This window comes from Galeopterus variegatus, unplaced genomic scaffold, assembly GCF_000696425.1.
Source record: "Galeopterus variegatus unplaced genomic scaffold, G_variegatus-3.0.2 Scaffold621, whole genome shotgun sequence".
Taxonomy (NCBI): Eukaryota; Metazoa; Chordata; class Mammalia; order Dermoptera; family Cynocephalidae; genus Galeopterus; species Galeopterus variegatus.
In genome coordinates, this window is record NW_007726732.1 from 372,194 (window position 1) to 398,039 (window position 25,846).

General features: G+C 38.9%; 1 protein-coding gene across 3 annotated transcripts in view; it reads right to left on the minus strand.

Moving 5' to 3' along the window:
* PTPRA (protein tyrosine phosphatase, receptor type, A) overlaps window positions 1-22,910 on the minus strand; it is a 110,592-nt gene extending 87,682 nt beyond the window's left edge. For 2 of the 3 annotated variants that reach the window (XM_008570644.1, XM_008570643.1), the window contains exon 1: window positions 22,837-22,900. In XM_008570644.1, the coding sequence (XP_008568866.1) occupies window positions 22,837-22,863 (27 nt within the window). In that variant the 5' untranslated portion in view covers window positions 22,864-22,900. Of the gene's footprint in view, window positions 1-22,836 lie in introns of all 3 variants that reach the window. The other variant, XM_008570645.1, reaches the window with a different exon arrangement.
* Between the last annotated feature and the right edge of the window lie 2,936 nt (window positions 22,911-25,846).

Consider the following 25,846-nt stretch of genomic DNA (forward strand, 5'->3'; position numbering starts at 1 on the left):
AAATACCTAAAAATGTGGAAGCACTGCTGGGAATATATCCAAAGGAATGGAAATCATCAAGTCGAAGGTATACCTGTACCCCAACGTTCATTGCAGCCCTCTTTACAATAGCCGAGAGTTGGAACCAGCCCAAATGTCCCTCATTGGATGAGTGGATATGGAAAATGTGGTATATCTACACAATGGAATATTACTCAGCTATAAAAACGAATGAAATACTGCCATTTGCAACAACATGGATGGACCTTGAGAGAATAATATTGAGTGAAACGAGTCAGGCAGAGAAAAAGAAATACCACATGTTCTCACTCATTGGTGGGAGCTAAAAAATAAACAAATTAATTCACCCACATACACACACAAAAAAAACGGGGGGGGGGCGGGGAAGAAGATATAACAACTATACCTTTTTGAAGTTGTTACAACAAGCAAACGGAAAGGACATTCTTGGGGGGGGAGGGGAGAGAGGGAGGAGGGAGGGAGGTGTCGGTGATGGGCCATAATAATCATATACATTGTATATTGACAAAATAAAAATTTAATGGAAAAAAAAAAAAGATAAATCGTGATCAACTTGAGTTTATCCAAGATATACAAGGATGTTTTTAATATAAATCTATAAATATAATTTACTCATATTAAGGAAGATCATATAATCATTTCAACAGATGTCAAAAATGCACTGGATAAAAACACATGAATTCATAATTTTAAAAAAGTCCTCTTAGTTAGGAACAGAAGAAAACTTTCTTAATACAACAGTTGCTATTTTAAAACTATACGCCACCACCACCACTTCTATGCAATTCTTTTTTTTTTTTTGTGGCTGGCCAGTACTTATGCAATTATTTTCAGAGAAACACTAAAAGCATTCCTTTGAAAATGGGGAATAATACAAGGTGACCTACGATCACTTCTATTCAATATTGTATGAGACGTCCTTGCCTTTGCAATAAGAAAAGAAATTAGAATCATACAAATGAGAAAGAATACTATTATTTGCAAAAAATATAAATGTTTACATAGAAAATCCATAAGAATCTACAGGCAAATTTTAGAAATAGCAGTGTAGGTTTGTTAAGGTGGCTAGATATAGGATTTTTACACTGTAGCAAAATTAACTACTACTTTGCACTCTAGAAAGGTCTGTTAGATTAAGAGAACTAACCATGTATAAGTGCTGATAAGAAGGAATCAAACAGGAAAGGACAAAAGGGAAAGAATATAAGAAAGGTAAGAAGAGGTAGGAGAAATAATAGAAAGTGAAGGAGTTGCAATATGACATCTTCAAGATTTCTTTGTGAAGTATACACAAGGTCAAAGGCTAAGGGGTGGGGACAGTGTGGGATAAAGTTTTAGAAATGATAAAACTAATACCGCTGCTGCAGAAAATGGCTGGGAGTGCAGACACTGGGCAGCCCTGAGGGCCCAGGTGAGATGAGACCGATTTTCCCAGGATTCTTTTCTGGAAAAATGCTCTAAGCACCAATGGTTAAGAAAACATCCAGAGTTAAGGTTTTGCTGGGTAAATGTAACAAAACTATAGGCAATGGGGTTCAGTACTGCCAAGAGAATGACTGAACCACAGAGTCTGGCATCAATAGGAAAGGAAGGTAGATATTAGAGATGATTAAAGAAAATAATGGATTTTATTTTAGCCACTTAATGGCTAAAAACCCAGAAGATGTTAGAAAATATTTTCTAATAGGAACAATATAGTAGGTAAACTAGAAGGCCCAAGAGACCACTTTCACCAGAATTGTTTGGAACCTATTGTAACTGATGGGCTATAATCCTTGGGGAAAAAAAATCAATAAACACGGCTAACTCTACATAGTTACAATTTCCTTCAGATGCATAAATCTCAATAGAATACGAATGCCAGTAAAATACAAATCCTTCATTGCCCCTAGATTATGCCACCAGCTGCTTGCTAAATATCCCTTCAAACAGAGCATGGTGCTTATAGCACCAAGGGCAAGGGTTTGGATCCCTGTACCAGCCAGCTGCTCAAAATAAATTTTAAGAAATGAAATAAAATAAAATAAAATTCCATGCTTCCTTTCCTCCTCTACTCCTGCAGGCAAAACCTGAAAAAACTATTTCAGTGCTGACTAGCTTCTTTTAAAAAGTTTATTATAAGTATCTAGGTTATTTGAAGCATTTACCAACCACTTACCCAACTGAATTGACAGAAATTATCTACAGGCAATTTTTTATATATAAATAACTCTAATATAAATACTTCTTAAACTTTGGCCTAATAATTTGGCAAAAATGAGGCTGCAAGTCTATTAGATAATGGCAGACACTAACTTCTGTGACTATGACACTAATCAATAATAAAATCTCTTGTCTGGAGAGAGGACTGTTCATGTATTTAGTATTTGCAAAGAGCTCCTGCTGAGCTAAACATAGTTCAGTGTGTACTCTACGAAAGAGTCCATGAGACAGGCATGGGGGAGGGTGGGTAGTTTAATTCTTTCACAATGCCTGTGGAGAGTCTGGCAGTGATGAAAGCCTAGAAAACTCATGAAAGGCCCTTTTATAACCAGAGTGAATGTGGAGCACAAAAGCAAAGTCAGATGACCTACTTAAAGCTTTCCTTTTACTGATGAGATTTCATTCTCATTCCAGATTAGTCTCTTTCTAGAAAAAGAAAACCTTACATAGTAGTTAGAAAATTAAGATACAGGAAGTGTAACTCTACTAAGTTCCAATCTTTCCATCTCAAATATCAGTTCGAGCCCTAGGGTCTGTGGCCAAAGACAGAAAACACTCATAAGGCTCTGAGAGGTGTGCTCTTGTTTACTTCACTGTAATAACATGTTCTCTGACTGCTGGGCTTTGAGGAAATTTAAGTTCTATAATCCATCAATCAGACCAGAAGTTTGGGCTAGTAATACTGTAAGAGGAAATAGTTCCTTAATCTCTTTCTGGAACTGATATAAAGTAAATAAATGTATGGTAAATCTAATTTGTAAGGTATCGACAGTCCAAGTTTCTTCCAAGAAGCAAGTATACTCTTTCTTTCTAAGTTCCTTGTCTTGTGCCAGGACAGGGAAACAGAGGAGAAAGCAGCTCCTGTCCTCAAGGAGCACACATCTCAGGGATTTTCTTAACTCCCTTTCTCATGTTATCCAAAGCATTTCAAGTTAGTCAGTGAAACTCTTTTCATCCAGGAAGTAGATGAATATGGCTTTTCTTCATTTTGATTAACTCACTATTTACCTGTTGATTATAATCAAGACTCTGTGTTCCATGCAGATCAAAGACCAGGTCTGCTCTGCCCACAAGACCTACCCAGCATCTAGCAAAGTCCCCCACACATAACAGGTGTAATAGGTAGTAGACTGAGGATGACCAGTCCCTGTAGGGACTATAGTCCTGTTTAAAAGCATCTTAATCCCTGAAACTGGATTAAAATGATTCAAGACCCATATGCAAGGCCAGAAACAAATGTAAATCCTCTCTTGAAAAAGATATCATACCAGGTCTCAAATTATTTCTACAAACAATTTTAAAAATACATTGTCTGGTCCACAAGGAGCCAACATGAGTATCAGTAGAAAACAAAGAAGAATAGTCCCACAGCTAAAAAATTTCAGCCAAGAATCAGTGCAATCAATCAATCAATAAAATAATGGCAGATCTAAAATAAGGACCATATAGAAATTCTAAAACTGAGAAAATACAAAACTAAAATAAAGATCTCAATAGATGAATTTAAGAACAGATAAAATACAGCTGAAGAGAGAATTCGTGAACTGGAAGACAGGTCAAAGGGAAGTATCTAGAATGAAACAGAGAGGGGCAAAAGGATAAAAAAATACAGAAGAAAAGGTAAGAGGAAACAGTAAGATGATATAATCTACATGTAATTTGAATCCCAAATACAAGTAAGAGGGAAGAGAGAAATAGGACAAAACTACTTGAAGAGACTGGGCCGGCCCGGTGGCGCACTGGAGAGTGCGCCGCTTGGGAGCGCAGTGGCGCTCCCGCTGAGGGTTCGGATCCCATGTGGAGACCGGTTCCCACTCACTGGCTGAGCGTGGTGCAGGCGCAACACCGAGGGTTGCGATCCTGTTGCCGGTCCCCGGTACGGGCGCGACACCGAGGGTTGCGATCCCGTTACCGGTCAGTAAAAAAGAGACAGAAAGGAAAAAAAAAAAAACTACTTGAAGAGACAAAGAATGAAAATTCTCTAAAACTGACAAAAGACATCAAACCACAGATTTAAAACATTCTAAGAAATCCAAGCAGATAAATAGAAAAGAACTATGTGTCTAGATACACCATAGTAGGACTTCTGAAAACCAAGGAACTGTGTGTGTGTGTGTGTGTGTGTGTGTGTACATAGGCAGCCAGAAAGGGGGGGGAAAAAAGCCACTGTGATGGATTATCTGCCAAGATGGCTACAAAAGCTCCCATCACTGTACCCAAACTTTTTACAGTGAGACACACTGTACCCAAACTTTTTACAGTGAGACATTGCCACTCCTCTTATCAAGAGGTGAAGTTTATTTCCCCATCTCTTTAATTTGATCTGGCCTTGTGACTTGCTTGAACCAATAAAATGCAGCAGGAGGGATGGTGTGACTGCCAAGTTTACACCTCAAGAGACCTTGCAGCTATCATATTGCTCTCTGGGAACACTGGTGTCATAATGTGAGAAACCCTGGCTCACTTCCTTACATGGAGAGAGAGGCCCAGCGGTCAGCTGACACCAACTGCCAGACCTGTGCTTGAGACAATCTCGGCCCTAGATGAACCACTAGCTGATTACAGCTGCATGAATGACTCCAGTCAAGACCAGCAGAGGAACCAAACAGCTAACCCAGCACAGACTGCTGATTCACAGAATTTTGAGCCATTTAGATAGGTGTTGCTTTAAACTACTAAATTTGAGGATGTTTTGTTATGCAGCAGTAGAAAATGGATACAGAAATATTCTCTTCAAGCAAAAACAATTAGACTAACAGCTGATCCTAATACTTAAGTATTGTTAACTTTATTTTTATTTATTTATTTATTTTTTAAAAGATGACCGGTAAGGGGATCTTAACCCTTGACTTGGTGTTGTCAGCACCACGCTCACCCAGTGAGCAAACCGGCCATCCCTATATGGGATCCGAACCCGTGGCCTTGGTGTTATCAGCACCGCACTCTCCCGAGTGAGCCACAGACCGGCCCCGTTAACTTTATATCATAGTATTTAAATTGCAGGATATCAAGGAGAAGAGTAAACATTATCTAAGGACTTTGTACCCTCTTCTAGAGAAAGGGATACTGTGTTTTCGGTTGTATACAGGATAGTTCTATCCTGTTGGGCAGAAGTATGACCTTGTTATTGTTTTTATCTGGACAGTAAGTATGGTTTAAGGAGATATGTACGGGTGCCAAGATGACAAGCGGTGGACTTGTGGTAATTAATTTTATGTGTCATCTTGGCTGGACCACAGTGTCCAGATATTTGGTTAAATGTTATTCTGGATGTTTCTGTGAGGGTGTTTTTGGATGAGATTTACATTTAAATTAATGGACTTTGAGTAAAGCAGATTGCCCTCTATAATGTGGGAAGGCCTCATCCAATCAGTTGAAAATCTGAACGGAACAAAAGGCTGACCTCCCCCAAGCAAGAGGGAATTCTCCAGCAGACTGCCTTTGGACTTGAACTGTAACTCCTTCCTGCGTCTTCTGCCGGCCAGCCTCCCCCATCGCAAGTCAATTCTTAAAATAATCTCTATATGAATATATTTTATATACACAGCTTGAGACAGTACATTCCTAACAAGCTCCAGGTGATGCTGATAACAGAACACTCTAGAGTGGTTTGGTCTCAGAGGCCAACTGCTTCAACCTTCTCTTTCACAGACAAGCTAGTTGAGAGTAAGGAAGGATGTGATTGGTGGTGTGTCAAGGAGTACGTTGGTGGCAGAGCCTGTCAGAACATGGCCGTGAGTCCTACAATTCAGAGTTCTCATGGGCCATCAGACCCCTCTGGAAGATTAGCCGGGGCCAGACACTCTACTTGCTGCTGAAGGGCAAAGGGGCAGTGGGAGTGCACAAGAGGCCTCAGAGGCAGGAGTGCTTGCAGCATATCCTGGGAGAACGCAAATGGATCTGCCAAAATGCCAGATGAGCTCTTTGCACATCAGCCTGCTCCAATGGTATCATGAAAGCTGACATAAGTCTCTGGTGGGCTGCCAAAGGCCTGCTTCCCTGACACGGTGACTGGCATAAAAACTCAACACAAGACTGAAATGCTTGGGACTAGAAGTGTTTCAGATTTTGAATTTTTTTGTATTTTGGAATATTTGCATTATACTTTCCAGTAGAGCATCCCTAATCTGAAAGTCTAAAATCTGAAATACTCCAATGGGCATTTCCTTTGAGCATGACCTATGAGCATCATGTCAGTGCTCAAAAAATTTCAAATTTTGGAGCATTTCAGATTTTGGATTTTCAATGCCAGTCAAAAACACAGGGATGCTCAACTTGTATTTAATATAATTAATATATAATATGACTAATACTTAATATAATTAGTATATATTTAATATAATATATACACTAAATAACACAGACACATCCTATTGGTTCTGTTTCTCTGGAGAACTGTGATTAATATAGACAGAAGCCAGAAGACAATGAAATGAATATCTTCAGGGGACAAAAAACATTGCCAACCTAGAATTCCATATCCAGCAAAATACAAGCGTACTTTCAAAGTTTGTGGAAAGACTAGTATTATCATTTAACTCTGTTTTCCACGAAGTTTTTGAAGAACCCTCATATCTTTTGAAAACCTAAAGGAGAAATTTTTTAAAACTTCAGACCAAGAAAACCTGACAGAATTCATTACCAGTAAAACTACACTAAGAAGATACTAAAGAGTGTTCTTTAAGTAGATGAAAAATAATTCCAAAAAGATTCAGTGAGGAGTGGGGAAAAAATAAAAATGGTTAACATGTGAATAGATCTAAATGAATGTCGACCACATAAAAGAGTCATGTTTTATGGAGTTTCAGTTATATATGATTAAAATATACAAAAAAATACATAATATGGGGAAGGGATAGAAGAAGTTAAAATTCCAAGATTTTTGTATTGTCTAAGAAAAACCAACGTATTAATATAACAATTACATTATGATAAATCTAGGCTGTGTATTGTAATCTGTAGGGTAACCATTAAAAGAGCAGAGAGTGTATAACTTCCAAGAGGGGAAAAAACTGGAATAGTAAAAAAAAAATGTCAATCAATCCAAAAAGCAAGAAAGGAGAAAAAAACGAACATAAAATGAATGGGGCAAATAAAAAGCAAAGAGTAAGATGGTAGATTTAAATTCAAACATATTAATTACACTAAATAAACTAAATGTTCCAATTAAAATATGAAAATTATAAGATCTAATAATAAAAACCCCCAACTATGTGCTGTTTACAAGAGACATTTTAAAACATAGGATAAATAAATAAGTAAATAAACATGTGGGCTGACTGATGAGCTCAACTGGTTAGAAAGCAGTGTTTATAACACCAAGGTCAAGGGTTCAGAGCCCTATTTCAGACAGATGCCAAAAAAAACATAAGATATAGAAAAGTTGAAAATAAAAGAATGTTATAAAATAAGTCATGAAAATACTACTGTAACCCTGATATCAAAATCTGACAAAGCATAAACACACAAAAAATCCTGTAACTGCAAAAATCTTAAAATCCTAGCAAAGCGAATACAGCATATGTTATAATTATACTACAACATAACCAAGTAAGGTTTACTTCAGAAATTTAACTATGTCCCATTATTAGGAAACATACTACTAAAAATCCTCTCAAAAATAATTGGAAATATAAAAAGCCATATGATTACCCTGATGATGCTAGAAAAACTTGTAAAACTCATTTTTTTTTAAATGCATTCATTAGAGGAAAAAACACATTTATTGAGTGTGATGTTATGACATATATATTGGTTTTCATCTATGGTTCCTGGCTTATACCTCCCATAGCCCTTGTTCTTATTGTTATGTTCGGGCACATTAGGCCTCAAAAGCAGGCCTGAGAAAACAGTCTTTCTGACCTCCTCCTGCCCTCCTTTCATCTGCTCCTTTTTCTCCCTGAGGTAAGCTATAGAAACCAGAATTTCTCTTCCCCAAGGCAGGTCACAGAAACCAGAACCCTCTTCCCCCAAAGCTAGCCATAAAGACTAAGAATATACTCTAATCTTTCCCTGCCTTGGAGCTGGCCATAATGAAATTCTCTGACCTACCCTGTCTGATTGTAGGTGATAGACCACTCCAAAAGGGGTCCTACCCTATACTGAGGAGGAAGGAATGCTACACAGAAAGGCTAAGAAGAACCTGAACAAACAGGCCTTGCTAGGGGTTTCCTTGCTTAGTCTATTAGTATACACCACAACCTTTTCGTCCAATCACATATCTACATGGTTTGTTCATGCTTCAGCCATGCCTATCCAATGAAGTTTTCATAAAAGTCCCAAGAGGATGGGGTACAGAGAACTTCTGGGCAGCTGAATACATCCGTGTGGTGGGAGGGTGGTGTACCCCAACTCCACAGGAACATGAAGCTCCTGTGCTCAGGCCCCTTCCAGACCTCAACCTATGTCTCTCTTCATCTGGCTGTTTATTTGTATCTTTTAAAATATCCTTCAGAATAAACCAGTAAACACAAATAAATGTTTCCCTGAGTTCTGTGAGCCACTCCAGCAAAATTAACCAAACCCAAGGGGTGGGTTGTGGGAACCCCAATTTACAGCTGGCCAATCAGAAATTCCAGAGGCCTTGGTTTGCAAATGGCATCTGAAGTGGGGCGCGGTCTTGAGGACTGAGCCTTTCACTTGTGGAATCTGACACTATCTCCTGCTAGATAGTGTCAGAGTTGAATTAGAAGACACAGTGTCCGCTGCACAAGCATTGGCTTGCTTGCTGGTGGGGAGAAATTCCTATATGTCTGCTGTCAGAAGCATGTTGTGAGAGTAAAGTGGGAGACACTGAATTGTTTGTTTTCCAGTCACTGAGCATTTACTGTGCTAGGTTCTGTTCCTGGTACTAGAAATTAAATAGTGAAAAAAATCTAACTGAATTCCTGCCTTCATGATGCTTACAGTCTAGAAGCAGAAAACTGACATTAAGCAAATCACCTCACAGAAAAATGTGACAAATGAAAGAGAATTATAGGACTCTAAGAGCCTATATAAAAAGAAAATTTGACGTAGTCAAGGAGCTCAGTCAAGGCCTCCTTGAGGCACTGACTCCTAAGCTGAGACGTGAAGGATAAACAGGAATTAGGGAAGCAAGGAGGGCAGGGAACTCTAGCCAGTAGCCTCAGAGGCCTGGAAGAAGCCACTGTGTGGGGAGCACAAAGAGCAAGGGGGAGGGAGATGGGAGGTGGGGGTGGTGCAGCCCAGCTGGGAAGCAGGGCCTGGAGGAGGGGTGTGGGCTGCTCTACCTTTCCACTCACACTCTTCTCCTCCCTTTCTCCCTCGGCTCCCCCTTCTCACCGGTTCCTCTCTTCTCCCAACCCCCTACTTGTAAAAAAATTTTTTAAATATAAAAAATAAAAGAAGAGCAAGGGGGAACATAGTGCTAGAGGAGGCTGGAGATGTACACAGGGCCAGACCACACAAAGGGGATTTTTCTTTGCCCTATGAGCATTAAGAAGCCTTTGAAGAACAGAAGCATGAGGGTGACTTACCTGCCCTGCATTTTGGAATAAACACTCTAGTTGGGTATAGATGACAGAGTACCACATGTTGGCAGCCCTGTTAGAAGGCTAGGTTATCGGTGGAGATGCAAAAGTGTTATAAGTAGGGAGATATTTGGGAGAGAAACTTCACAGGACTTGATACTGGATTTGTTCTTGGGGTGAGAGAGAGGGAAGTACCAAATGCTACTCCTCCCAAGTTTCTGGTTTACCTAGCAGGTGCCATTCAGTGAGTCAGCTAACAAAGAAAAAGAACCAGATTTATGAGGGAAAGATTTTATGAAACCAGAAAACAAAACAATCTTTCCACAGAGAAAATTATCTATCTTGAAATAATGGGCAACAACATACTAAAAAGCCAAACATTGAAGTCAGTATCACTAAAGCAGGCCTCTTAGTCTGTTTTGTGCTGCTATAACAGAATACCACAGATTGGGTAATTTATAATGAGAAGAAATTTATTTAGCTCATGGTTCTGGAGGCTGGGAAGTTCAAGATCAAGGGGCCACATCAGGTGAAGGCATTCTGCTGCATCAGCCCAATGCAGAAGGCAGTAGGGCAAGAAAGCACATACATGCAAGAAGAGAAAGGGGAGCTGAACTCATCCTTTATGAGGAACTCGCTCCTGAGATAATGAACCCACTCCTGTGATAATGGCATTAATCCATTCATGATGGCTCTGTCTAATCACCTCTTAAAGGTCCCACTTCTCAACACTGTCACAGTGGGGGTTAAGTTTCCAACACATGATCTTTGGGGGACACATTCAAACCATGGCAGCAAGACAAGAAAAGCGTGTTGGCTATCACCATTAATCTTCTACAACAGAGGGTGGCATATAGTCTCTATTGCACCTACTCACCTCTGTGGCTATACCACAAAAGCAGCCATAAGCAATATGTAAACAAATAAGCATGGCTGTATTCCAACAAAACTTTACCTATGAACATTAAAATTTGAATTTCATAAGTTGTATTTCATATAATTTTCATACATTACTCTTCTGTTGAGTTTTTTTAACCATTTAAAAATGTAAAACCCATTCTGAGCTTATCAGCCTTGCCAAAATAGGCAGTAAGCTAGATATAGGAGATAGACCAGTTTGCCAATTGCTGTTCTGTTCTAGCTAATGTAGGATAAAAGACCCAAATAACATATAACTATTGGGGGAAAACCCCCAAAACCATTATTTGCAGACAAAAAATACATACGTAAAATACTAATGGAACTAAATATAAAGTTCATAATTTAAAACTGCAGTGGGGATTTTCGGTTCAGGACAAGATGGAGTCAGCATATTCTACCTATTCCTCCCAGTAATTACAACCAAAAACCCTAAACAAAATTCATGAAACAACTGACAGTAGATTCTGAAAAGTGAAAAACAGAAGGTGGATTGGCTAGGACTCATGACATGAGGACCAACCCAGCAGGAAGATCCCTACTTTTTGTTTTTTGATTTGACTTCTAGTATGTCCTAGCCTGAGCTCTGGAGAGGCCCACAACCCCAAAAAATCAATAAGCACAAACAAGAAAGTGCCAAGAAAATCCTGCTCTCTCTAGGCAAAAGACTGGAAAGGGGCAGCTCAGCAGACAGAAACATTTTGACCATGCCTGTCCTACTACAGGCAAACAAAAAAAAGGGGTACAAGAGGGTGCCCCTCCCTCTCCTCACCAAGCATTGCGGGCCAGAAATTGTGGGCAGTGCGTTCTGTCTTCCAACCAAGCTCCACAATAATGAGGTGGCACCTTTCCTCCTCTCCATGTTACAGTTGTGGTGAATGTAGGTGGAACCATCTTCCACCTCTACCATAGAATAACAAGATGGAGTCCCAACCCCAGCACAATTACAGAGTTGGAAGAGGATTATGGTGAAGAGAGAGCTGGAGAAACAAATTCTCTAAGCATGTGTACAAAATCCTGGCCATGCCTCTGAGTAACCCATGTATAAAAATGACCAGAAACAACACAGCAAAAGTATAAGAATTGAACACTGGTCTGGAATAACTCCCAAGTTTCAGACTGGCCTCTGGGTAGCATACAAGCAGGACAGCACAGCAAGATTTTGAAAACTAAACTGACTTTTGAACCATAACCATCAAGAGTGGGCCAGGTTGTGTGTTCTAAACCTAAACAGGTACTGCCTGTTAAATATAAAGGTTTAAATAGGAACCAGAATCTCATAGCGTAATATTCGAAAATTTTGCCAGGATGCAATCCAAAATTACTCATCATACCAGGAACTACAAAAATCTCCACTTGCATGGAAAAAAGGCAATCAGTAGGTGACAATACAAAGGTGATACAAATGTTGGAATTATCTGAAAAGGATTTTAAAGCATCTATCATCGAAATGCTCTGACAAGAAATTATAAACACTCAGCATATAGAAGATACAAGGAGTTCAGTTGTTTAGTGTGTGGTGTTATAACAGCAAGGTCAAGGGTTCAAATACTGGCCAGCTGACAAGACAAAAAAAAAAAAGATACAAGGAGTACCAAATGGAAATTTTAGAACTGAAAAATATAATTGCTGAAATTTTAAAAACCCACTAGATGGGCTCAATAGCAGAACAGAAATGACAAAGGAAATAATCAGTTAATTTAAAAAAAGATGAACAGAAATTGTCCAATCTGAACGAGAGAGAAAACAGATTAAAAAGAATGAACCCTAGAGTCTCAAGGTCCTGTGGGACTGTGACAAAGATCTCACATTCGTGCTATCAGAGTCTCAAGAATGAGAGGAGAAAGAATGCAGAAATAAAAAAAACTATTTGAAAAACTAATGGCTGAAAACTTCCCAAATTTAGACATAAACCTACAGATTCAAACTGCTGAAAACTAAAGAAAAATCCTGAAAACAGCTAGAGAGAGACAATATATTACTTATAAGAGAACAACAATTTGGAAGACAGTGGATTTTTCAACAGGAACCATGAATGCTACAAGGAAGTGTACAATATTTTTCAAATGCTGAAAGAAAAAAACTATCAACTGAAAATTCTATATAGAGCAAAGATACTTCAAGAATAAAAATGAAATAAAGATATTGGCAGATGAAGGAAATTAAGATGTATTACCAATAGATCAGCTCTATAAGAATGGCTAATCACCGTACTTGCCGGCTGCCAAAAGAATAAAGAAATAAAAATAAATAAATAAAAGAATGGCTAAGGAAATTCTGTCAGAAAGGAAGTAAATGACAGAAGGAAATCTCAAACATGAGAAATAAAGAAAGAAATGGAATGGGTTGTGCGTGTCTATACACACACATATACAGAAACACATGCACATATATGTTATTCATATATGTTTATGCATATATACACACTAATTAGACCATTCTTCTCTTCTTGAGTTTTAAAAACTATGTTTTAAAAATAAATAAATAAATAAATAAAAATAAAAATTATGTTTGATGGTTAAAAGTAAAAATTACAACACTGCCTGATGTGGTTCTTAATGTATGTAGAGGTAATGTTTAACACGACTGTATCATACAGGTGGAAGACAAGAGGAACTAAAAAGTGGTAAGGTTTCTACATTCCACTTAATGTGGTAAAAGTTGATATTAGTAGACTGTGATGTTATGTACATATATTGTAATTTCTAGAGCAATCACACAAAAAACTATACAGAGATACACTCGAAAAACACTAGAAATAAGTCAAAGTATTGGCTAACACTGAAAAATGTTCAAGAAACACATAGTAAAGCAAGAAAGAGAAAACAGAATAAAAATACCTTCCAATCAATTTTTCTGTAAACCTAAAACTGCTTTTTAAAAAGTCTATTAATTTTCAAAAAATGGATGAAGAAAGATATACCATGCAAACACTAATCAAAAGAAGGCTGAGCTGAAGTAGCTACATTAGTATCAGACAAGGACAAGAGGAATGAATACATAATAATAAAAGGGTCAATTCACCAAGAAGACATAAAAATTCTAAATGTGTATGCACTAAAGAACAGTGCTTCAAAATATATGAAGCAAAACCTGACAGAGTTGCAAGGACAAACAGACAAATCAACGATTGTAATTGGAAGTTCAACAACCTTCTCTCAGCAACTGACAGAACCACTAAACAGAAAATTAGCAAGTATACAGAACTGAACACCATCATCAATCAACAAAATCTAATGGATATTTATAGCACACTCAATCCAACAGCAGACTATACATTCTTTCCAAGTGCTCACAGAACATTCACCAAGACAGACCATATCCTGGCCTATAAAATAAAACTTTACAACTTCAAAAGAAGGTATTTTACTATAGATACCACAGACATTAAAAGGATAAGGGGATACTATGAACAATCCTCTGTACAGAAATCCAACAACTTAGACAAAATGACCTTCAAAATCATAACCAAAACTCCTATAACTTTTAAAGAAATGTTTAACTCCTGAAAAATAAATTATCAGGCCCAGATGGCTTCACTGGCAAATCTACCAAACATTCAAAGAAAAAAATAACACCAATTCTACACAATCTCTTCCAGAAAACAGATGAGATGGGAACACTTCCCAGTCCCCTTTTTAAAACCAGCATCGGGCCGGCCCGGTGGCGCACTCGGTAGAGTGCGGTGCTTGGGAGCGCGATGGCGCTCCTGCCGAGGGTTCGGATCCCATATAGAGACCGGTCCGCTCACTGGTTGAGCGTGGTGCGGGCGCGACACCAAGGGTTGCAATCTTGTTGCTGGTCACGGTACGGGCACGACACCAAGGGTTGCGATCCTGTTACCGGTCATGAAAAAAGACAAAAAAAAAAAACAAAACCCCAGCATTATCCTGATAACAAAACCAGACAGTAAACAAAATGAAAACTACAGACCAATTTCCCCTCATGTACCCATACACAAAATCCTCAGAAGATTACCAAATTGAATGCAGGAATGTTTAAAAAGCATAATATGCCACGACCAAGTAGGGTTTATGCCAAGAATGCAAAGCTGGTTCAAATTTTTAAAAAATCGGGCCGGCCTGGTGGCGCACTGCTACAGTGCGCCGCTTGGGAGCACGGTGGCGCTCCCGCCAAGGGTTCGGATCCCACATACAGACTGGTTCCCGCTCACTGGTTGAGCGAGATGCGGACGCAACACTGAGGGTTGCAGTCCCGTTGCCGGTCCTGGTCCGGTACGGGCGCGACACTGAGGGTTGCGATCCGTTGCCGGACACGAAAAAAGGAAGAAAAAAAAAAATCAATTGATATGAATCAACAGTTTAAAGGAAAAAAATCCACATGATCATAACAATTGATGTAGAAAAAGCATCTGATATAATCTAACACCCATTTACAAAAAATACTGTCAGCAGAGTAAGAATAGAAGGAATCTTCTTCCTCTACCCATAAAACTGAAGTATGGCCAGGATGTTCAATCTCACCACTGCTATTCAACATAGTACCAGAAATCCTAGCCAGTGCAATAAGGCAAGAAAAGAAATAAAGGTTTACACAGGTTGGAAAGGAAGAATTAAAACTCCCTATTTATAAAGGACATGATTGTCTACATAGAAAATCCCGAGGAAAATACAAAAAAACTCCTGGCACTGATAAGTGAGTTTAATAAGGTCTACACAGAAAAAACAATAGTGTTTCTATACATAGTCAATCCTGTGTATCCAGAGGTTTCACTTCTAAGGATTCAAGCAACCATAGATGGAAAACATTCAAAAAATAAAAAATAACAATACTACAATAAAAAACAATATAAATAGACAATACAGTATAACTATTTATATAGCGTTACATTATATTAGGTATTACAAAAAACCTAGAGATAATTTAAAGTATATGGGAGGATGTGCATCAGTTATATGCAAATATTATGCTACTTTATATAGGGACATGAATATCTGAGGATTTTGGTATCTGCCAGGGGTCCTGGAACCAATCTCCCAAGGATTACTGTACTCAATTTAAGCTCCAAAAGCTTTTCTTCCTCTATCACTCACACATCAAAATTTTATTTGGGTTCTATTATGGGTAAGGCATTGGGTTAAATGTTAGGGATGCAAGGAAGAAAAAGACAAAATCCTTATCCTCAAGTTCATGCGTTCACTTGCCAGTTCAGCCAATCATTCAATAAACTTCCACTGAAAAGTCAGGCGCTGTGCTAGGTGCTGAGCTTAGAAAGCCAATTAAGACCAGTCCCTGTTTTCAATGAGTTCATGGCCTGTAGGCAAAGGCAACTGTGTTCCAGGTGCTATGACACAGCAGTCAATTCCATTTGTTTCAGGGGCTGAGGAAGGAGTGTATACAGTGTTGGCTTCCTGACCCTCTGCTCTTCTCTCTACATGTTTGTCTCCTCAGAAAGGCTCATCTTTGCTCAGGGTTTCAATTATCATCTCCATTATCTCACTTCCAAACATGTATCACTATTCTCTAAGTGCCTGCGGAATGTCTCACTATAACCTCTAACTCTAAACCAAACTGATCACTTTCCCTTTAAGTCTAATTTATTCTCTAGACTTCCTTATTTCTGTTAAGGATTCTACTACTGTCTCAGTCTCTCAGGTGCCAAATTATGTACTATTTCTTTGAAATGTCTCTTTTCCTAGGTTCCCTCTGGTTTTTCTACTTGTACAACCACTAACCCATTTCATGTCTCTATCACCTCATATCCAGTGTTATCCAAAATAGGCTAATCATCAGAATCATTGCATGGGAGAGTGGGAACTTTTTAAAAAGAGTACTTGGTCTCCCGTCTGAAAATTCTGGTTTGGGATATCTTAGGTGGGAGCCCCAGAATCTGTGTTTTCCATAGCACTGATCTGGTCCAGGCCTTCTACTAGTCCCCAATACAGCTAACATTCCTTCAGCTCCTCCCCCAGGAGTCTTTCTAAAGTGTTATATTCACCTTGCTCAAAATCTTCAATGGTTTGCCACTGAATAAATGGGAAACCATTTCAAATGATAAGTTAGAAAATATATGAACTGATATAGAAGGCTTTCACAATTTGGCCCCTATTATAAGTTGAACCTTGTTCCTCCAAAAAGATATGCTGAAGTCCTAAATTCCAGTATCTCAGAATGTGACCTTATTTGGAAATAGACTCATTGAAGATGTAATTAAATTAAGACAAGGTCATACTGAAGTAAGGTGAGCTCCTAATCCAACACGACTAATGTTCTTGTAAGAAGATGGCCAAGTGAAGACAGCACAGGGAGAATGCCATGTAAAGATGGAAGATTTGAGAGATAATTTACAAGCCAAGAAACCTGGAGGCTACCAGAAGCTAGGAGGGATGCCTGGAACAGATTCTCCCTCAAAAAAAACTAATCCTGCCGACAACTTCATTTTGAACTTCTGGCCTTCAGAACTGAGACAATATACTTCTGTTGTTTTCAGCTACTCAGTTTATAGTACTTTGTTACCACAGCCCTAGGAAACTAATACAGGTCCCCAACCTACATTTGCAACTTGATCTTTCACTGCTAAATTAACTCTCTATTAAAGTCAAACTGATGTAAAATTCTTACACTGCTGTGCTTTTGTTCATAAGCATTTCTACTTCTGGAACCTATCTTTTTAACCCACAAAATCATACCATACTTTAGTGGCTAGCTCATATTTTACCTTGTTTTGATGCTTCCCATCATTCTGCCTCTTCTCAATAATGGCACTACTAACAACTGCATGCACCATAATTTACCATGTGCTTCTTTGCACCAAGCCTCTTACAAGTGCCTGTTATAAGTTTTCTAGGGCTACCATGACAAAGTACCACAGACCAGGAGGCTTAAACAACAAAAATTTATTTTCTCATAGTTCTGGAGGCTAGAAGTCTGAGATTAAAGTGTTGACAGGTTTGGTTTCTTCTGAGTCTCTCTCCTTGGCTTGTAGATGGCCACTTTCTCACTGTGTCCTCACATGGTCATCCCTCTATCTGTGTGTGTTTCTAGTGTCTCTCTGTGTATACAAATTTCCTTTTCTTATAAGGACACCAGTCATATTGGATTAGGATACATCCCAAAGACCTCATTTTAATGTAATCACCATTTAAAAATCTTATCTTCAAAAAACAGTTACGTTCTGAGATACCAGAGATTAGGACTTCAACAGATAAATTTGGGGGGTGGTGGGTACAGACAATTCAGTCTCTAACAGTGTCTTCAACTGATCTTTAAACGTCTCCTTTTGTTGTCCCCATCTTATATCATAAACTCCTTGAGAGCAAAATCCAAGCCATCTACTTCTCTGAATTCCACAAAGTGCTTTACACTGAGCAAATGCCCAATACATGTGAAGAAAAAAAGACTAACATGACTTGGCATAGAAACATACTATATTTTTCTTCATATACAAGAAATTTGGATAGCAATTACTATCTTAGAAGGGCAACAGGGTGAGGTGAGAAAAGCATGGACTGTGCAGTCACAAAAACCTACATTTGAATCTTAGCTCTGTACTACTAGAGCTTAGAAAAGCTCTTGGAACTCAACCTTTGGTTTTCATCTCCTCATCTTATAATGGCAATCTATACCACCAATTATCAGAGTATTGTTGTGAGTATCTTAATATAATACATGTCATATTGTGTGTATATATATAATACACACATGTAATAGTGTAAAATCCCTACAATGAAGTCCAGTACACAGCAGGCACTATACAAGTTTCCTCCTTCACTTGTTCCTTATCTTTCTTTGTACTCACTAATCCTTTACTATGAGCAAAATGGCCATTTGTATTCAAATTACACATTTCTTTGCCTTGATTTTTATGGTTCAGATCAAGCCCTCACCTTAATGTACATCTTTAAAATGAGGAACTCAAATTCCACATAACTCAATATTGCAAATTCCTAAGACTTCACACTTAAATCTTTTCCTTAAGGAGTATTCTACATGATCTTTGAGCCTCAAAATTTGTTATCTGTAGTGACGAGGGTGAAAATAGTCACTCATTTATATTGGTGGTAAAAGCTCACTCTGTCTCTTTTCCATAGTCAGTCTGGGATGTGGTGAGGGGCTGAAAACAGACTCTGGGGCTCTTTCTGATATAAACTAGAACTTTTCTGACTCCTGACAGACTGCCTTGGGTGGGGTTGGGGGTATCCACAAACTTTCAAGTCACTTTTCTTTAGGCAGTGTTGAAGCCAGCATTTCCAAGTCTGAATCTCTCCTACATCTGTACAATAGCTGATTCCCTCCTGAGCCAGAACCCACTCCAAGAGTTCTCTGGGTTGTGGCTTCTTCCATTTAGTTCCTCTCTTCCATCAATTCTTTTCAGAAACCTGTTAAAATCTCTTATTTACTCTGCTAAGGGCCCTACTCCCACTTTCTCATTGTTTTTGATTCCTCCCTCATCATTTAAATGAGGTGCTATCAGGGAGAGAATATCAATAAATGTCTTTAATCTGCCATCACGAACCAGAAGTCTACAGCTTGACTTTTTTCCCCCTACAATATTTTATGGTCATTATTTGATGTCAGTACATAAAATCCTACCTCACTCTCATTAATGACTACACAGTACTCAAAAGCAGGAATGTATATTAAGCAAATAAGAGAGAATGCATGTGAACACACAGCAGGGGCTAAATAAAGATGAAATAAGAAGAACAAAAGAATAAAGAGGGCTAATGCTGTGGTCAACTGTTACCCCTCATACAGGAAAAGTGGATACTTAATGAAAACAATAAATACACTGAGACTTCTGGTCAAGAAGGCGGAATAGACAGTCCCCAGCATCACTCTCTCCCACAAATCAACTAATTTACAGCTATTAAAAAGCAACAACAGCCAAGCTGGGGCTGCTAGAGCTCAGGGGAAGAGGAGGAGAGACCTACAGAGTGCATGAAGGTGGGAGAAGCCATGATGAGAGAAAGAAAAAACTGCTCTGACCATTTCAAATCCCAGCTGTTTCCATGCTGGAGCTGCTGAGTGTGCAGAGCAGGAGCTGGCAAAAGCCACAGCTGTGTCCTTCACACAAAGTTGCTTGGAGGTGGCAGGACAGAAGAGGACCTTGGTGGCCCCCAGGCCAGCAATACCACTAATAGGGCTCCTGTGGACCCACAAAGGACCAAGGAGCCACAACAAATGACAAAAAGGAGCCACTCAGAGGCTGGTGAGTCATCACAAGGGACCAGAGCACAGCCCATCCCATGGGAAGTGTTTGCAGTACAGGCAGTGGGGTAGATGGGCCCACTGGGAGAACACTGGGGCACAGCAAGGACAGCTGATCTGCCCCCCAATCAGTGTAGGACCAATCAGTGGAGACTGGTAAGGAATACAGAACTGCAGGAGGTGCAGTCTGATGAAAAGACTCAGGCCCAGACCAGTGTTTTTACACAACCCAGGTGCACTGGATTTCACTAAACCCAGAAGTCCTATAAAGTCAACCACTGAAACCTGAACTGCACAAAAAGCTCTCCCCAGGGAATCAGCAGCAAAGCAGCAATTTAGCTCAACCACAGAGATCAAGTACTGGTCCCCACAGGAAGTTCCCCCACCTTAGAAGTAAGCAAAGGACAACAAATTAGTTCTAGCACAGAGTTTAAGTGGTGGGAACAGCAAATAATCTAACACAGAACTGAAAGAAAAAACAGAGTACCCACTGGGGCCCACCCGGGGTCCTAAGGTATGGAGTCAGGTACCAGACCTTCTGCCCACAACCAGTCACACTGCCAGTGCTTCCAGGCCTGCCCGGGTCCTGGGGCATGGAGCTGAGAGCCACCAGCAAATAGGTAAGGAGCATGCCAAAAACGTCACCTCCACGTGGGTGGCCCATCACAGCCACCACAATAACCACAGCTGCCACAAAAGTGGCTAAACACCACAACCACCATGCAGATGGTCTGCCAGCCATTGGAGTGTACTGACACAAAGAGAGTCACCAGCAGAGACCAAAGAAAAGAAGAGGATGTCTCTCTCCACAAAGCCCATTGCAGAGAGACAGAAGAAGCATCTGTTCTATGATAAAATTATTGGGGGAACTGAACACACCTCCCAGCATTGGACAGATCATCTAGGCAACAAATCAACAGAGTAACCGTTACCTCTTTCAGAAGGAGAGAAGAAATCAAGGGTTATCAGAGGTGGGAGGGTGTAGGGAGAGGGGGATGGGGAGAGACTGGACAAGGGGCATAAAGAATTAGTACGATTTGTAACAATATATATGCAAGTAATATTGATTTGATTAACATATGTCAACGTTGAACCTCCAAAATATGTATAATCAATTATGATTCAATAAAAATAAAAATTAAAAAAAGAAAACAATAAACACACTGACTGGAGAGACATGGAACATCTGATATGGGAATAGGTGCTCCAGAGCAAGCCCTCTGCCTTCTTCAAAGTTTAACAGCCAGTTCTTGACCACTTACTCTAGAGGATGACAAGCCTTGCTCATGTGCCCAAGGGCTCTTATTCAGCTTTTTCACTCTTTCATTCTTACACATAAAAGAACAAGCAAAGACCACTAGACCAAGATAAACAGCAGCAGAAAAACATGACTGAAGAAAATAGGGATAATTCCAGGAAAAAACAAAACACTAAGAAACTATCACAAAACAGAACGAAATTTCTAAAACTCAGAAAACAAGAAATAGTTTTTTTCTTGTGGTAAAATATACATAAATAAAATTTATCATTTTCACTATTTTTAAGTGTATGATCCATTGGCAGTAAGTGCATTCACATTTTTGTGCAACCATTACCACTATCCATCGCCACAACTTCTTTATCTTCCCCAACTAAAACACATTAAACAATAACCCCTCATCCTCTCTTCACCCAACTCCTGGCAACCACCATTCTATATTCTCTCTCTATGAATTTGACTACTCTAGCTACCTCATATAAATGGAATCACAGAATATTTGTTCTTCTGTATTTGGCTTATTTCATTTAGCATAATGCTCTCAAGGTTCATCAATGTTGTAGCATGTGTCAGAATTCCCCTCCTCTTTAAGGCTGAATATTCATTGTATGTATATACTACATTTTGTCTCCATTTATCCACTGATAGACATTTTGGTTCATAGCAGCTTATACACAATAGCCAAATAGTGATTCTATTTATGTGAGGAACCTGGAGCAATTAAATTCATAGAGACTAAAGGTAGAGTGGTGGTTGCTAGAGAACAGGGGAAGGGAGAATGAGGAGTTACTGTTTAATGAGTACAGAGTTTCAGTTGAGGAAGATGAAAAAGTTCTGTAGATGAATAGTGCACAACAAAGTGAATGCATTTAATACCAAAGAACTGTACACTTAAAAATGGTTAAAATGATAAATTTTATGTTATGTATATCTTACTACAAGAAAAAAAGGAAAAAAAAATAAAGAAACATGTATATGCACACATTAACACATAAAACCTTTTCAGTACTACAGAGGCTCTTTCACACCACCTTCCAGTCACAACTTCCTACCTCCTGCTGGAGGAATCACTAATCTGACTTCTATCATTACAGTTTAGATTTACCTGGTAATTGAACTACATGTACTTTTTTGTGTCTGCCTTCTTTCACTCAACCTTCTATCTGTGAGATTCATCCATGTAGCTTTATGTAGTGGCAATAGTCTGTTCCTTTTTATTGCTGAGTAGAATTCCATTGCATGAATATATCACAGTTTATTTAACTATTCACCTGTTTTTAGACATTTGATTATTTCCATTTTTTCTGGCTCTTGTAAATAAAGCTGAAGAAAACACTTATATGCATGTCTTTGTGTAGACATATGCTCTCATTTTTCAAAGGTAAATACCTAGTAGTGGAGGTATGTTTAATTTTAGTAGATATTGCTAGTTTTCCAGAGTATTGGTGTTGTTTTACATTCCCACTTAAAACGTGAAGATCACCTGTGTTCTACCCACAGAAGTTCTCATTCAACAAAGACATGATGGCAGGGCACTAACTCTTAAAAAGCTCTTTAAGTGATTCTGACTTACCACCAGGTTGAGAACCATCATTTGAAAGGACGATAATTATAATGGTTTTTTAAAATAACATTTTTAATCATAAAAAATAAGCTACTCTTATATCTTGGAAACAAAATGGAGTGGGAAAGAACCTGATTTTAGTTTTATTCTGTGAAGACACAAAGTTGGCTGACAAAAAAGCCTCCTCCCAGTTTTCGTTCTATTTCTCTTACCTTAGTTATTTGAACTGCATCATCCATCACCACTCATTGGAATTCCATAAATACCTTTTTTCTAATTGTGCCACCTGCAACCAAAGGAAGAAAAATCATTAGAAATATAAAGAGCCCTGTTTAAACACTATGGATTGTTTTGAGAAGAGGAGTATACCCTAACAAGGTGATTCACAGAGATGTGCTTAAAATTCCAAGAATCTCAGAATAAAGCTCCTTAAACAGTTCAGATCACTGAAGAGTTCATGAGAACTGAACCCAACAATAGATTAGGTCTTTCCAGTACGGACAGGATAGAACAGTCCTTCCTGGTCTCACAACTTGGACTATGCCACTTCAGGGTTGTTTATGTACCATTAGGTACCCCACCCCTCTAGGGGACATTTGGCAATTTCTGAAGATAGTTTTGATTGTCACACTGAGGGGAAGGGAGCTGTGCTACTGGGATCTAGGGGGTAGAGGCCTGAGATGCCGCTAAATATCTTACAAATTACAGAACAACCCCCTACACAAAGAATGATCCAGCCCCAAATGTTAACAGTGCCAAGACTGAAAAACCCTGCACTGGTCAAAGACCCACTCTCAGATACAAGCTTTGCAATTCATTAGCTAAGTGACACAGGCCAAATTTATTAACCTCTTTAAACCTCAGTTTTTTCTGTTGGAAAAAGAGTAGAATTTGAACTAAATGTTCTCTCTCATTCTGATTCACCTGACAGTAAAATAACCAAATATCTAATAAAATAACAGCTAACATTTAAGCATATATACAATGGGCCAGATATCATATTCATGTGATTTTATGTGTTCTACCTCATTTAACCCTCAAAATAGCCCTGTAAGACAGATACTATTATTACCCCTGGTATTCAGATGAATAAGCTGATGCAGAGACTTGCCAAGGTCACAAAGCGATAAACAGCACAGCCAAAATTTGAACCCAGTCAATCTGATACTGGAGCCCTCATTCTTACCATTATCTTCCCCAACCCCTTTGGACAGAGGTTTGAGTTACCCACATCCCTCAATTTACAGCCCACTAAACACCATACCAGATTGCAGGTCAGAAACAGAAACGAGACACCATTTTCAGCTACAAATTAGCCAAGGTTAAGAAAATAAAATCCAAGGCTATTGAGGACCTGATGCCACAGGCTGCTCATACTTTGTACTGACACTACAAATGACAACCTTTTTCAACACAAAAAGCCAAGAATGTTCACACTCTTCAATCTATTTTACTTCTGGGAATCTATTCAAATAATACAATTCTAAATACCTTGTTTAAAAAAATCTTATATAAACATGTTCATTGCTGTATTCTTATTAAGATGGAAAATTTAAAAACCTAGGAAATGGATACATAAACTAAGTAAGCACTTGTTGGAATATTATGCATCCATTTTAAAAGTTTATGAACTAAGGTCCAGGGCTCAATCCCTGTACTTGTCAGCCCAAAAATAAATAAATAAAGAATTACAGTAAAAGTTTATAAAGACTACAAAATATTTTATGTCATGGCAGATATGAAGATATACTGTTCAGATCCCCATTCAAGAAAAGACTTCTCAGCTGTAAGGAATGTGGTTAGCTGACAGCTTCTTCTTGTTAGCTTCTTTAGAATCTGCCTCAGTTTTAAGCAGAGGGCACCATTTCCTCAGGTCTGGCACCAGCCAACAACTGGGCAATGTGGTGATATAAAAGCCTAGCCACTTCCACCCACTGTGGTACTCCCCTTTTGGACAATCTGGGTGGGCACAGACTGTCAGGTGTACACTGGAGTCTCACATCTCCCCATGCCTAAACCTGCTTCCTTCCCTTTTTCTTCATAGGCATTACCCCCAAACCTCTGTCCTTTGACCTCCAACTCCATCTCAGTGTCTGCTTCCTGGAGAACCCAACTGGCACATAAATTAAGTGTATTTACATTGACAGAGAAACAAAAACCACTGTGGGGGGAAAAACTTGCAATAAATAAACCAAAATGTTAACAACTTTAGTTAGACTTCAATACTATCCAAGTATTCCTTATACAAAAGCATTGCTTACACATAATTAAAAAAAAATTAAACATTAAAATAAGACTTTATCCTAGATTTTGCTCCTGAGAAATGTTCCAATGGCAGGCTAAATTGGTACACTTTGTATGCAATGTGTCCAAATTCACCTACGGGTGAATCATAACCAAACTGCTGGTGTTCAAAAAAGGCACATACCCAGGTACTAAGGAACTAAAAGATCAGGCAGTGATTGTCACCAATATTCCATAAGCTCAGCTTCCTCATCTGTTTAATTAAACAGTCCATTTTTCTGTTTCACAGATGAGACTTATGCCCCAGACAAAATGACAATGACCGGATGAGCGAAGAACAGTTGTTGGCCTTGTTTCTCAATGCCTGGATCCATTTCTTTCCAGGTACACTATTAATGCAACTAAAAGCAGAAAGCACATTTAGTAAACAGTTCCAAAAAAGCTCTTATATTAAGATTATCCCAAGAATTATTCAAAATCTAGCTCTTTTACTCTTTCTATGAAAACTGAATCGTGGCTTCTGATACTAACACTCCAGGTTTCCTTTCTGAGTGCTAACTCTCTTGGCACATAAATAGGCTCAAGGCTTTATCATCTTAAAAAACGTCTTTTGAACAAACTACACCTGCAATGCCTCCTCATCCCAACTACCACTTTCTCCCCTTTCCTTCCCTGCCAATCTTCTCAATAGTTCACACTTAAGTGTCTCTCCTTCTCCACCTCAAACCACTACCCTTTGACATGGGCCCTCACCCAGTCTTTACAAGAACTGCTCTTGACTGATAGAGTCAACAGTGATCTCCAAATGAGAGATCTTTATCTTACTTGACCAAACTGCAGGACCTGACCACTCCCACAATTGCCATCATCACACCATCCACATTTCTTCTACTTAGTAGGAGTACCTAGAATTGTCCCCTATACATTGGTGTTCCTCAGGGTTCCATCTTCAGCCTCCTCACTCTATACCAATGGTCC